Here is a 15,012-nt window from a genome sequence, read left to right on the forward strand (position 1 = left end):
AACCTATTAGTGTACTTACTGCAACCCTGTGCCCCTTGACTGTCACAGTTGTTGAGTTCAACATTGAGTATAGTGCGACAATACTGTAAGGATTGTTGTGATTGAGTGATAGTGTTTCAATCCACCATACCCCTTATATTGTAGATAGCTTTATCTACAATATCTCATAAATCCTAGATATATTTTAGGTAAACCCCATAAGTCTTAAGTCTTACTTAAGCATATATAAGTCCTATACTTATTAGGCAAATCCTATAAATCCTGTACATTAGTCAGGTAACCCTCTTACTTAAGGTACTATCCTAGAGACCTTAAGTAAACCTACCCTTAGTCACTTAGGCTTAAGTAACATTAGTCTAAGGTACTATACATAACCAACCACCTGCACTTCATAGTTGCTAGACTATTTGTTAGGAGTTGTTATTCCTGATAACCTAGCCTATATTGTGCATATATTCTGTGCATATATTCTGATTCTTAATACTAGTTCTTAGTTATTCCCATATACATTTTGTATATAGTAATTCTTTCTTACTCCTGTACTTACACGACTCTTAACACACAGCCCTTATCATTCCCCACTTGCCCACCATTACCTTGCGTACCCCCACTTGCTCCTCATCCCAGGCATCCTCTCATGCTGGCTGCTCCTACCCGCCAACACATCCCATGGCAACCCATTCCCGGCCACCCTCTTGAGCCCACTCCCCTATCAATCAAGGGGACATGGGACCCTTCCTTCCGTCAGCCACCGCTGTCAAAATTGGGGAAGTCTCCCTCAAACGTATCACCCGCCTCCTCCTTGGCCTCCTTGGCCAAGTTGAACGCCTCAAACAGGAGGTTGCAGAAATCAAGGAAGCAGGGATCAAGACCTGCACCAACATTGAAAACATCTCCCAAACCATCAATGTTGTCAAGGATGGGCTTAAAAGCCTCCAATCCCATGGGCCCAGGACCCCAGAAGACACCAAGCCCCTGGTTGTGGAAGCAACGCCACGCCCCTTACCAAAGGCCAACCCTACTGGATTGGTTAGTTGGGTCTCCTTCTGGCCTGAACCATTGAAAGGGCTCCCATCCTTTGCCCAACCAGCCCCGGTACAAGCAGTGCCCCCGCAAGTCCCATCTCCCCCTATCTCTCCGCGTCTCTGATCCCCAATTGGAGCTCCTACCCCTCTCCCTCCGGCTCCAGCCACCCACTACCCCGCTCTGGTCAAGGTTGACCACCCCAACGCCTACACAGGCAAAATAGGGAGCAAAGCCAAACAGTGGCTGACTTGTATGCTGGCCTGGACCCGCCTCAACTTGCGGATGTTCCCAACCAATCAGGAGGTTCTTTCCTTCCTCCTGATGAACATGAAAGATTCCGCTGGGGCCTGGGCCCACCCCCACTTAGACCAACTAGGCTCACACCAAGCCATAATTCAAACGGTCAAAGGGTTCAAATTGGAGTTTTTGGCGGCATTTGGCAACCCTGACGCCACAAGGGCCGCCAAGCGGAAGATAACTACTCTTACCCAGTCCAGCACATGCGCGGACTATATCACAAAGTTCAGAACCTTGGCAATGGAGCTGGACTGGAACAACGCGGCCCTTAGAGGCCAGTTTGCCTGTGGCCTCCATTGGGAGGTCAGCCGTCAAATAGCAACCCACAAGCACCGCCCCTGTACCCTCCTTGAGCTGCAAAATGCAGCACTTGTCATCAACAACGCTCTCCGCAAAGAGCGTGCTAGCCATCCACCAAAGGATAGTAAGCCTAGCAGACCATCCAACCCCGCAAGGGGGACAAGTACCGGTCAAGCCACTTCCAGTTCAAAGAAACTCTCCAATGACCCCAACTTTGTGTTGGAAGAAGAACAGAACCGCCGCCGCGCCACCAGCGCCTGCATCAAGTGCGGTAAAATGGGCCATAAGTTTGCGGAATGCCGCACAGGCTGGAAAGCCACCCCCATTGAGGATAAGGGGAAGGCTAAGGAAACCGCCAAGACTGGCAAAGAATCTGGACCCAAATTGGGAAAAGATTAAGGGTACCTGCTGCCGCGTGCAAGGGCCCCAAGGACTCTGGTTTTGCATTGGAATTTTGTAACATATCTCAATTGTATAGAAATAACCCCTATTTACAATTCCAATCAAACCAGAAAAGCAAGCAGATATATTAGAAGTCCTGATAGACTCAGGCGCCACTTCATCATTCCTCCATCCTTGCACAGCGGAACTACTCTGCCTCCCTTTAATAGACCTCCCACATCCCCGCACCGTTACTATGCTTGATGGGTCAAGCCCCCAGGCTGGAAAGATTTGGAAGAAGGCTCATCTAACCTTCCTAAATGATGGCAAACGCATGACGGAAACTTTCCTGATTTGCAACACCAGGTCACACGCTGCCATCTTAGGAATCAAATGGTTGGAAACGCACAACCCCAAAATCAATTGGAACTCACAAACCCTCTCCTTCCCTCACAATCCACCAGAACACGTGGCCATTGCCAAAGAGGAAGAAGCTGATCCAAACCCCTTAGAAGGAGTACCCTCCGAGTACCACCAATACGCCAAGGTATTTGGAGAAGAAGAATTCAATAAGCTTCCTCCCCACAGGCATTACAACATTGGGATTGAACTCACAGAGGAGGGACCCCTCAACTTGCCTCTTTACTGTTATGGATATGACATTTCTCCTTTAATCTGTACTTATTTTATTAATTACACTAGTAATCTTACAGTAAACAAATGAGATAAAGATGCGAACTAAGGTTTTCAAGGTCCCTCTATCCAATAGTGACCTTCACAAAACCTACAAAGCTCAGGAATACCCTCAATATGCGATGTCTTTTGCATATATGCTGTTTTCTCACTCATTTAAATATATATAAATTCAGCTGAGTAGATAAACAGTAACAAGTAATATTTCTCTTGTTTGTAGTATTTATTATTCAAGATTCTATCTTGTGGCTACACACAGAAATATTCAGGGTCCCCCCTGTTGCATAGGCAAGTGCTCTGGCGCTTAATCAGCCCTTAAGCGCCGACGCACTAAATGCGCCTTTTCTCCATCACCCGGGCATCCCACACTGCCGAATCGCTTGCGCTTAGGTGCGCATGTTTGTGCGCTCCAGAACGCTGGGTCAAACTCCCAAAACGGACAGCATTTGGCTGAGTTATGCCCCATTTACTGTAAGTACCCAATGCAGAGGTATCCTACCTTTGGGACTGTTTACTCCAAGGATGAAACACTTAGCCTTGGGACATCTAAGGACCCACACAGGTAAATAATGCCTTGGGGCAAACATTGCCTTGGGACAAATATTAGGATCTGTTGTTTGTTTACTATGTACCAAAGTATTGGCTCCCTCAAGTGTTTCAGTTGCCACATGTACCTACTGTACCCCCTCTTGGTATCAATCATGTATATACTTGTTTGTGCGCCTTCTCAGGGTATAAAAGGACCCTGTGAAGACGCTTCTAATGCATCCATTTATCCACTCTTATATATTGACATATACACACAAGCCTTTAACAGCTTATCTGCGCATTTACTTTAGTGATTGACTCACTGTAAATAGCATAGGAGGTTATTCGGCGCACTAAGACCATAGGCCAGTCCCAACAGACACAGGGTAACCTATTAGTGTACTTACTGCGACCCTGTGCCCCTTGACTGTCACAGTTGTTGAGTTCAACATTGAGTATAGTGCGACAATACTGTAAGGATTGTTGTGATTGAGTGATAGTGTTTCAATCCACCATACCCCTTATATTGTAGATAGCTTTATCTACAATATCTCATAAATCCTAGATATATTTTAGGTAAACCCCATAAGTCTTAAGTCTTACTTAAGCATATATAAGTCCTATACTTATTAGGCAAATCCTATAAATCCTGTACATTAGTCAGGTAACCCTCTTACTTAAGGTACTATCCTAGAGACCTTAAGTAACCTACCCTTAGTCACTTAGGCTTAAGTAACATTAGTCTAAGGTACTATACATAACCAACCACCTGCACTTCATAGTTGCTAGACTATTTGTTAGGAGTTGTTATTCCTGATAACCTAGCCTATATTGTGCATATATTCTGTGCATATATTCTGATTCTTAATACTAGTTCTTAGTTATTCCCATATACATTTTGTATATAGTAATTCTTTCTTACTCCTGTACTTACACAACTCTTAACATTGGTGACCACCGCAGGGCCTAGTGTTGGTTATCTTTAATTCTTACCTGTAATCTTTTGTACAAGCTTTCATACTTTGTATATACATTCTAATTGTGATACTCTACTAACATTCTTTTATGTCTAGAAGATCAAGCAGACCTGTATCCTCTAATAGGACCCCTTGGGACACAAGACTTTCAAGAGAAGGTATGCCTAGACATAGTACCCCTAGAAACTCTGTGCTTCCTAGAGACAGCATACCTACAGATAGTCCCAGCAACCCTTTTGGACCTACTAGGTACTCTATTGAGCAATCCTCTCCTGAGGAGCTAGTGATTCCCCAACCTATCCAACCCTATGAATCACCCATCAAGCCACATGCTTCCATGCCAGCCTTGGAAGACCCTCAAGCAGGACCTAGTAGCTCAAGAAGAATATCACCCCACTCTCATAAGTCATCATCCAGACACTCTCCAAGATTGTCTCCTTTGGAATATGAAGCTATTCAGGAAACAAACAAGCTAGCTAAGCCAAGTTCTTCTATAAGGAAGCCTTCACCTTTTGGTCATAAGACTAGCCCAGCTACCTTCCAGAGGATGATACCTGTATTTGGACTTCCTGATATAGATATGTTGGAACCTTCCTCTAGTAAAACTCAGCCCTCTGAGCCTATGAACTCTCATGAGCTTAAGAGATCTAAAGGAAAGACTTCTGAAGCCCACATATCTAAGCATAGGGAGACTCAAGCTGCCTTACTGGATCCTAATGATAGGTCTTTTACTAATGACCCAGCAATCCAGAAGTACCTACCCTATTCTCCTTCCACTACCTTATACCCTTTAAATGAAGAATCTCCAGGAGAATTCAACTATCAGCCTGACTGTACCCAAATGACCTCTTGGTGCAGGAAGAACCCTCAAGCTAATAGTTTTAGGAAAGTCTACAGGCAGCTAGGAAGAGTATTCTATCATGTGGAGATACCTCCAGCCCATGAGAATTGCTACCCCTCACCTTCTTGTGAGCAATGGGCTTCTCACTACTTCAAACTACTAGATACTGTAGTAACCTTTAGACCTACATGTTGCATCACTACCAAGTTAGTCCCTGCTCAAGAAATCAACCATTGGCCTGAATATGGTAAGTTACACATAGACCTGAATAAACTAATCAAGAGAACTGTTCATAGCGTCTATGACATGGAGGAGCTATTGCCCATTCCTGAATGGCCAGAACATGACTGTTTATTCACCTCTCATTCCTTTGAGGTAGCTGCTGTCACTTATAGGGATCAGATGGAGCGTTTCATTCAAAAGCTATATGAGATCCTTGGTAGACAACTTCAGACTGGACCACCTTCCCCAGTCATCTCTGCAGGACATCTCAGTGAGGTAGAACCTGGACAAGAACACCTTAGGGATAGGACTCTACAACTCAAGCAAGATATGACACTGTTAGTGCCCAAAAGTTCTAGAGCCTCTTCTGTCACTCCACAGGAGGCGGCTCAAGAAAACTTACTGAGGAGTCTTATCAAGCCCACAAGTCAAGTTACTATTACTAGTCCTTTACTCCCAGAACCTCAAGTCTCTCCTCCAGCTGTAGCCTTGAACACCTCCAGCAGTACTCCTCCAGGACACCCTCCTAGTAGCTTCATTCATCTAAAGCCTCTCTTACTGTTACTATGCAACCTAGGTATTTAGGACCTAATAATGGAACTTTACTCATTCCCTCAGAACCTTTACCACCACCTCCTAGTTCTATTGCTACTTCTTCCTCTAGATCTATACCCCTAGAAAGAATACCAGAGGAGTCACCCCATGTAACATTACAAGTCCCACCTACCTTAGAAAGGACTGAGAGACTTAGGAGAGAAGCCACTAGATCTCTAGGACCTAGGCCACCTACTCCTAGACCCACTGTAGTCCCTTCCACTAGCTCAGAAGAAACCTTACCATCATCCCTAGAGGGAATGCTAGTATTCCTATTGCACAACCTTCAGCTATACCTCCTTTCAATATACAAGCCCTTGAAGATTACATCAACAATCTTTCAGATGGAAGTATAGATGGCTTAAGTTCTTCTGAATCATCAACTGGAAGAGACCAAGTAGCCCCAGAACTAATAGCCCCAGCTACTCCTGCTGATTCTATTACTTCTGTCTCAAGTGCTGCTACTCATACCATGCAAATCCCAGTAGCACAGTCTACTCCCAGGATTAGGAGCCAAGTAGAAGAGGATAATGTTAGGAATATACCTTATAATCCACCTTTAAGCAATGCTGCTAGAAGAGTTAGCCTTGCAGGCCCAAGTATTCCTCTTAGAGATCCACCTCCACATGCTGACTTTATTAATCGCAGATCTTCCTTGGGAGCAAATCGGCGATCCTCAGGAAGACCAGCTATACCAGCTGAATCCTTTACCAGAGTATCTACAATCCCAGAAGAGCGCTCCTCTAGACTAGCTGAAAGTGCCCACAGGAGATCTACCTCCTCTCCTGAATCAAGAAGAACTCCTCTAAGTATCCATACCAATTTACCTTACTTACAGGAGCAGCCAGCACCAGTTACTAGAGAAGAAGCTAATATGAGTAGGAGAGGAAACTTCTTAGCCCCTCTACTAGCACCTGTCCCACAACTTCAAGTACCTCCAGCACCACCCATTGACAGGACTAGGTTACCTCCTCATATTGTAGGACGTATGGTCTCCTCTAGAAGGTTTAGTGAGCTGTTTAATGATCCACCTCCTAGGGATCAACTTAGAGATAGACTAGCTCCCTTAGCTGAAGGAGGAGGAGGAAATGACCCACCATATGATAGCGATAATGGAGATTTTGATAACTCTGGTAGAAGAAGGAACAATCCACCTAGAAGAAATGGAGGAGGACCTCCCAACGACCCAGAAGATCCAGGAAATGAACCATATGCTCAAGCAAATGCAGCTAGAGCTAGACCTTTCAATCCAGCTCCTGTACATTTTGATACTAAGCTGAAACCTGACATAATCCCAGAGTAGGATGGAGACACTAAGAAGCTGTCGCGCTGGATGACATCCATCAACAACATAGCTGAGTATAGTAGCTACACTAGAATTCAGCTTGGACAGCAGATTCCTCTCAGGTTCACAGGAAGAGCTCTTAGATGGTTCAATGCATTAGATAAGGACTATAGGCGAATTATAACTGAAGACTGGCCAGCACTTAGGCAAGCTATCACTATCCACTTCATGAATAGGACCTTCCTGAACAGAAGCAAGAATGAAGCCATGCGCATCAGGTTCAGGGATAAAGATCATTCAGAAGAGACTCCAGAAGACTATGTCATCAGGAAGATGGAAGCTCTCACTATTGTCAGTGACTGGACTGACTCTGAATTAATCTTTGAAATCATGAATGGTGCTCCTAAGTCCTGGACCACGCATATAGACACCTCAAGAATAGTCACTTGGGAAGACTTCCTTGACAAGATTGCATGGCATGAGGAGGACCTTTTGGGAAAAGATTCTTCTCATAACTCTGACATACAGCGTCAACTACACCAGATGCAATCTACTCTCAAGAGACTAGAAGGAAACAGGCACTCTAGGCCAAGTGCGCGCTCACACTTAGCAGGATCTAAACCAGTAGGATGGCATCAAAATAATCCTCCACCAAAATACCCTAAGGATGACTCTACAGTATCTAAAGGTAAAACTCCTAAAGACAAGAAAGCTAGACCTTGTAGACACTGTGGAAGTATGATGCACTGGGATAGAGACTGTAAGCATGCCAAGAAGAACTCCAGATTTGTGCAATCACATATGGCACAAGCAGATGATGATGAATGGGAAGCACAGGAAGCTTATGAAGATCTCTGTGATGAAGCCTACCTTGATGAAACAGAATATGACACTGAAGGAGAAGAGTCTGTTTCTGAGGAAGAGCAGGATTTTCATAAGCCCCTTCAGTCATTAGCTGTCTCTACCTCCAGCGCTAAGCCCAGCTCTGGATCCCAGGAGGAACAGCATGGTCTGGAGGGGACCACTGTCAGCCAGGGTACTAACTCTGCTGACCAGGGCAGTAAGGAATCTGATTCATCTGTATTTTCTGGATATGTACAACCCAAGCTCCCCACTAGGAAGAGCCTTAATAAGAAACTGAAAATGGCTAGTAGTCATACAGCTATTGCAAAAATGGAGAAGAAATCACTCTCAAGCAATTAATGTCAAGACCACCAGGAACTGCTTTCTTTGGATCCAAAGCCACCATCATCAAAGGTTGGCTTCAGACAAATAATGGACCTAAGAAGCGCATCACCTTTGACTCAGGATCAGAGATCACTCTCATTAATGAGTCAATACTTAAAACTCTAGATCCATCACCTAGAGTGCGCATTGGACAAAAACTCAAGTTAATTCAAGTTACTGGGAATAGTAGCTTATCACAGTATATTTCCCTTCCTATCATCTTTGATACTGAACAAGGATTAGTTAAAATGATTGTAGAAGCCTACATAGTTCCTAACATGAACACACCTTTTATCTTAGGAACAGACTTTGCATCTCAGTATCAACTGTCATTAGTTAGGAATGGAGAAGGAACAAGGATAGTTTTTGGGGATACAGGACGTTCTATTCCTGTGGAAGAATCAGATTCCAGCCCAAGAATTGACCAACAAGGTAATACCTTTATGGTTGAAGTTGCGCAAGGATTCATCAAGAATTCTGAGAAAATCAAGATCTCTAAGAAAGCCTACAAGAAGCAACTTCAACATAGGAAATTACCTCCCAATACTGTCAAAGTAAAAGTCTATGAGACAGTTACTATCCCAGCGCATACCATCAAGCTCATCAAAGTCAAGACAATATGGAAGGAAGGTCAAGCCTCTGGTTTTATGGATAGATCTTTCAATTCCCATCGACAAGAAGAACATCTGTTTGCAATAACAGACTGCCTGATAGATAGGAACAATCCTAAGATTCAGGTTTCTAACCTATCAGAACATCCTTTACAATTGCAAGGAGGAGAGATTCTTGGATATATGCATGATCCCAATGAATACCTTGCAAAGGAAAAGGACATTACTAAGGAAGAAAAAGACAGCATTATCAAGTATGCTACCTTAGTACAAGCCATGGTGCAGAGGAAAGCTGAAGAGAAGCCTACTGTGCAAGAAGAGGAATTAATGAAGTCACCTGAAGGAGGACCTAAGACTGCTGAAGTACCTGACCCAGAACCTGTCCCTTCAGATAGATTTCTTCAAGAAGTTAATTTCTCAGAACATCTCACCCCTAATCAAAGGACTAAACTAGAAAAAGTCTTGCGCAAGCATGAGTTAGCCTTTGGATTAGATGGTAGACTTGGTACTCATAACACTCAACTGGAAATTAGACTAAGGCCAGGAACTAAAGAAATATCTCTAACCCCTTACCATGCTTCTCCAGCTAAAAGAGAAGTCATTGACAAGCAGATTGAGGAATGGCTTAAACTTGGAGTCATTGAGCCATCCAAAAGTGCTTGGGGATTTCCTGTCATAGTAGTCTATCGCAACAGTAAACCCAGACTATGTGTGGATTACAGACGTCTCAATGAAGTAGCTGTACCAGATGAGTATCCCTTACCAAAGCAAACTGACATTTTGCATGCTTTGGAAGGATCTCAATGGCTTACTACCTTAGATGCGCTAGCTGGTTTCACTCAGCTAACCATCAAGGAGGAAGACAGAGAGAAACTTGCTTTCAGATGTCACAACGGCCATTGGCAACCTACCAAACTACTCTTTGGATATAGGAATGGACCAGCAGAGTTCCAGCGTGTCATGAATAGGATACTTTCAAGATTTCTATGGCAATTTGCCCTAGTATATATTGATGACATAGTGATCTATAGTGTTGAGTTTGAAGACCATTGCAATCACTTAGATCAAGTCTTAGGAGCTATTGAAGAAGCTGAAATCACCCTATCTCCAAAGAAATGTCACATTGGATACCAATCACTACTATTGCTAGGACAGAAGGTATCAAGATTAGGTCTATCAACCCATAAGGAAAAAGTTGACGCTATCTTAGAGTTGGAACCCCCTAAAAATGTTCCTACCTTACAGACTTTCCTAGGGATGATGACTTATTTCTCCAGCTATATTCCCTTCTACTCATGGATTGTAGCGCCTTTGTTTAAGCTTCTCAAGAAAGGAACAGCTTGGTCTTGGGAAGAAAAGGAACAACAAGCGTTTGAACTTGCTAAAGAGGCACTTGCATCTGCTCCAGTAATGGCTTATCCTATTATTGGAAAACCTTACAGATTATATACAGATGCATGCGACTATGGCCTTGGAGGAATATTACAGCAAGTCCAATCAATCAAGATAAAAGACTTAAAAGGGACAAAGGCATACAAGTACTTAAGGGGGGAATATGATAAAGGAAACCCAGTTCCCAGAATGACAATTCCTGCTTCCAAGCAGAGAGACAACGTGACTGGGGGGGATACATGGGATAAGCAAGACTTTGAAGAAACTGTACAAGTAGAGCGAGTCATTGCTTATTGGTCAAGGATTCTAAAAGAAGCAGAAAGAAACTACTCCCCAACAGAGCGCAAAGCATTAGCCCTCAAGGAAGCACTTGTGAAATTTCAGGTATACTTGGAAGGAGCTGAATTTGTTGCTATCACAGATCACGCCGCTCTCACTTGGAGCAAGACTTACAATAATGTCAACAGAAGACTCATGACATGGGGCCTAGTATTCTCAGCCTACCCAGGAATGCAGATTGTGCACCGCGCAGGAAGGGTACATGACAATGCAGATCCTATCTCAAGACTTAGGAGGAGAACCCCATATCATACCAGCCCTCTGGCAGATCAATTGACTCCACTCAAGCTCAATATGGAGGAAGACCCATTAAGAAACCTCTACAAGGAGATAAATGAACGTTTTGAAGAGAAACTTCTTAGAGTTGCAAGCGCATTCACCCAGAGTTACAAAATTGGAAATAGCCAGAAGCCCATCAAGAAGTGGATACCCACACCGGCAGAAGCTATATCTTATCAAACAACTACCTCATACTCTGTGGAAATATCAATAAACTCAGAAGAAATCACAAGGTTCATAGAAGCATACAAGAAGGACTCCCATTTTAAGCAAGTGATGGAAGAGTTCAAGTCGCACCACAATCCACTCAATCCACCCTTCCATCAATACCAGATTGGAGATAATGGATTGATCTACTTTATAGATTCCCAGGAAAAGTATTGGCTATGTGTACCTAGGGATCTACAAGTAGATATTTTGAAGGAAAATCATGATAACCTCAATCAAGGAGCACATGCTGGTTATGCTAAGACATATCATCGAATTGCTTCTGTTTACTATTGGCCTAAGATGGCTAGAAGCATTCAGAAGTATGTACACACTTGTGATATCTGTCAGAAAGCAGGACATCGACGGCATGGACCCAGAGGATTCCTTCAACCTTTACCTATTCCACAGCAACCCTTTGAAGTAGTATCAATGGACTTCATCATGGATCTTCCACCAAGTAACAACTACAACGCTATCCTAGTTATTGTGGACAAACTAACTAAGTATGGACATTTCATTCCATGTACTACTCAGATAGATGAAGTACAAACAGCGCAACTGTTCCATGATCACATATGGTGTCACTATGGTTTACCTTGGCAAGTAATCACTGATAGAGATGCTAGATGGACAGGAGCCTTTTGGGGTCACTTAGTTAGTATGTTAGGAATTCAGCGAGCACTCACCACTGCGCATCATCCTCAGAGTGATGGACAAACAGAGATACTTAATCAAACTACAGAAGTGGCTATTAGAGTATTCACTAACCCAGCTAAGGACAATTGGAGTAAGCTTCTATCAGGATTTGCGCACTCATACAATACAAGTGTGCATACATCCACACAACAGACACCAGCCTTCCTACTCCGCGGATTTCAGCCTCTAACATCAGCCGACTTACTGGCTCTCACTTCTGAGAACATTCCAAGACCAGCCCAAGAAAGTCAAACAGCTGAAGAATTCAAGGAATCCATGGAATTAGCACGATCACTAGCTAAGGACGCTCTCAAAGTAGCTCAGAATTATCAACAGAAATACTATAATTCTGACAAGACACATGTTACCTTTGAACCAGGAGATTTAGTCTTAATCAATCCCCATTCCTTAAACTTACTCAAACATCAGTCAGGGAAAGGGAATAAGCTAAATATGCGTTATGAAGGACCATTTGAAGTCATGGAAAGCATATCACCAGTAGCATATAGGATAAGATTACCTGCTAGCTATCGCATACACCCAATCATTAACATAGCACACTTGGAATCTTACAAGGCATCACCCCCAGAGTTTGGAAGCCGACCCACTCAGAATATACCTAGAGAAGACTTCCAACAGATGCCTGAATATGAGGTGGAAAGGATAGTAGAAGAAAGGACAATAAAGAAAGGCAACAGGAGAATTAGACAGTACAAAATCTGTTGGCTTGGGTACAGCTCAGAACATGATAGATGGAGGACAGAGAAAGAATTAAGGAATGCTCCAGAAGTCATCAAGGAATGGAAGCGAACCTCTGGCTCCACTACCCATCCCAATCACAAGAAGAAGAAGGAGTTCTAAGCTCCACATGGCTTCTCCTATGTACCCACAGGTGTAACTAAACTGGTCATATCCTCCAAGATAGGAAATAACAACCCACTCAACGTCTGAATCTCTAAGTCAAACCTATCTTATGGAGGATGGATTTTGTATAAATGCTCTCACTAAAACTCTCCCAATCACCATCCCAATCTTACTCAATTGTCCACAAACCATATCTACTATGTCCTTTTCCCAAGACTATTATTGCTATCCCATCTTCACCTCCTACAGGAATGACGTGCCTCTCACTCCTGAGCTAGGTATCATTGAAGCTAGTCATGTTTGCAATTTGTACTATGTCTATGCTAACCGTCACAATGATCACTACTCCCCCTACTCTGAGAACCACCCTGATCCCCTAGAACGTCGTATTCACGCCATGCCTGACATTGAGGTTTTCCTTATGGATGAGGACCATCCCCCTCAATGGTTTCTAGGTGTTGACCTCACTCACGCGTTGCACGGGGCTTACACCCATGCTCTTTGTGTCTTTGGCAAAGCTGTACAACCCGCTGGATGGAATCGTCGCAAACCCTGGGCCAATTACAACTACGCAACTGAACTTGTCAAGATTGGTTTTCCGTACATCCCGCGTCCCATTTGTTTCAAGGAGGACATCTATCACTTCCCTGCCGATTCGTTCCACAAGCTCCAGCAACAGGTACATCACAACAACTTCTACGCGATTTGCCTCAATGCTCTATCCATCATCATCACGGCTACTAAACAAATGGAGTATAGTAATATTGCACATGTTGGGTATATTCGCGGTTCCCCCGCCTGCGTTTTGGCGCATCGTTTTTGGTGCCGTCTGCATGGTCACCCGGTAGTTGAACACTCCGAAGACGATCTGTCCGACGCAGGTAAGACTTGTAGCATAACGCGACATAATCGTACTCAGCTCACCAGGTTATCAATCACAGGATTCCCTGTCAACGGATACGACGGCGACGACAAAGCACTGGGACCGATTACTCCGCCGCCTGAGAACGTTCCGCCGCCCCACTTGGTGGACTTTGCGGAAGTCCCCTTCGACTACGCCGCCTGGGGACTTCCCCCTCGAGAACCTTCCAAACAACCCAAAACAACTCACCTGGGTTACCAGAACGGCGACTCGTTTACGGCTCCGGAGTACGCCCCGTTACACGCCGCCAACGAAGCAGGCAAATTCCCTGCTCCGGAATACGCCCACAGCCACGAGCTCGACATTGCTGCCCTCACGCAGCAACTCTTGTTGGTTGCAGTCGCACATAGCGTCGAGTCCGTATTCCCGGGGTTCGGTAACGACTTCGTCGAATCTGTTTGGGAATGGCCGGGAGAACCAAATCCCGTCGTCGACTTGGGACCACCTGAATGGCCCACCGTACCGCAGCAACATACGCCGCCGTTCTCATGGGAAGACCACTGGCACGAGGTTCACGCTCGCGACCTCGAGCTAGGCGACAACCAGGACGTCAACATCGGCGGAGGGCTCGAAATCGGCTCTGAACACATCATTCGCCCCCTTCCCGTCGTCTCTAACTGAGCTAACAATATGTCTTGCTTGTATATACTACATCCCAACGTTCCCAGCGTCTCAATTCCTGTATTCTGCAACCACTAATACCTTACTCGCGAATTTGATCCTTTTGACTTGTCTAAATAATCGTCGCTAAGAATTCGACCCTTATTCGTGTGAACGTCCCACCACACTTAATACCAATCGATAGCCACGATTCGATAGATATCGATAGCACTTTCAACTAAGTCAAAAGCCTCAGATTTGACCCTGTAATAATTACAACAAGTAAATACCCTGCACCAGCTGAAGACTCAGAGCGGGTGACTAAGCCTTAAGCGCCCATGGCTCCGACACCTTAAGACTTAGCAATAAAAAGGAATCAAATTCCAATTTCAAGGGGTATAATCAATCAGCATCAAACCTTTAATCAGGAAGCCATCTCTGATAGGATAAGTCCAGATTGGGGGGGATATGTTATGGATATGACATTTCTCCTTTAATCTGTACTTATTTTATTAATTACACTAGTAATCTTACAGTAAACAAATGAGATAAAGATGCGAACTAAGGTTTTCAAGGTCCCTCTATCCAATAGTGACCTTTACAAAACCTACAAAGCTCAGGAATACCCTCAATATGCGATGTCTTTCGCATATATGCTGTTTTCTCACTCATTTAAATATATATAAATTCAGCTGAGTAGATAAACAGTAACAAGTAATATTTCTCTT

The 15,012-nt window shown here is 44.1% G+C and overlaps 4 protein-coding genes across 4 annotated transcripts; all 4 read left to right on the forward strand.

Moving 5' to 3' along the window:
* Window positions 1-726: 726 nt before the first annotated feature.
* On the forward strand, window positions 727-2,022 carry RhiXN_00772 (Retrotransposon-derived protein PEG10; the record flags this gene model as incomplete). The annotated part of the gene is made up of 2 exons (XM_043320591.1): window positions 727-1,141; window positions 1,190-2,022. 2 exons carry the CDS (start codon window positions 727-729, stop codon window positions 2,020-2,022), a joined length of 1,248 nt encoding a protein of 415 aa, XP_043179603.1.
* A 238-nt stretch (window positions 2,023-2,260) lies between these two features.
* Window positions 2,261-2,728, forward strand: RhiXN_00773 (Retrotransposable element Tf2 protein; the record flags this gene model as incomplete). The annotated part of the gene is made up of 1 exon (XM_043320592.1): window positions 2,261-2,728. One exon carries the CDS (start codon window positions 2,261-2,263, stop codon window positions 2,726-2,728), a length of 468 nt encoding a protein of 155 aa, XP_043179604.1.
* A 1,634-nt stretch (window positions 2,729-4,362) lies between these two features.
* RhiXN_00774 (Retrovirus-related Pol polyprotein from transposon) lies at window positions 4,363-12,759 on the forward strand (the record flags this gene model as incomplete). Its single annotated transcript, XM_043320593.1, has 5 exons — window positions 4,363-5,842; window positions 5,884-5,969; window positions 6,086-7,117; window positions 7,163-8,224; window positions 8,299-12,759. The coding sequence occupies 5 exons, from the start codon at window positions 4,363-4,365 to the stop codon at window positions 12,757-12,759; spliced, it is 8,121 nt and encodes a 2,706-aa protein (XP_043179605.1).
* Window positions 12,760-12,961: 202 nt separating this feature from the next.
* Window positions 12,962-14,305, forward strand: RhiXN_00775 (uncharacterized protein; the record flags this gene model as incomplete). Its single annotated transcript, XM_043320594.1, has 2 exons — window positions 12,962-13,643; window positions 13,704-14,305. The coding sequence occupies 2 exons, from the start codon at window positions 12,962-12,964 to the stop codon at window positions 14,303-14,305; spliced, it is 1,284 nt and encodes a 427-aa protein (XP_043179606.1).
* Window positions 14,306-15,012: the final 707 nt, after the last annotated feature.

This window comes from Rhizoctonia solani, chromosome 4 (genome assembly GCF_016906535.1).
Source record: "Rhizoctonia solani chromosome 4, complete sequence".
Classification (NCBI taxonomy): domain Eukaryota; kingdom Fungi; phylum Basidiomycota; class Agaricomycetes; order Cantharellales; family Ceratobasidiaceae; genus Rhizoctonia; species Rhizoctonia solani.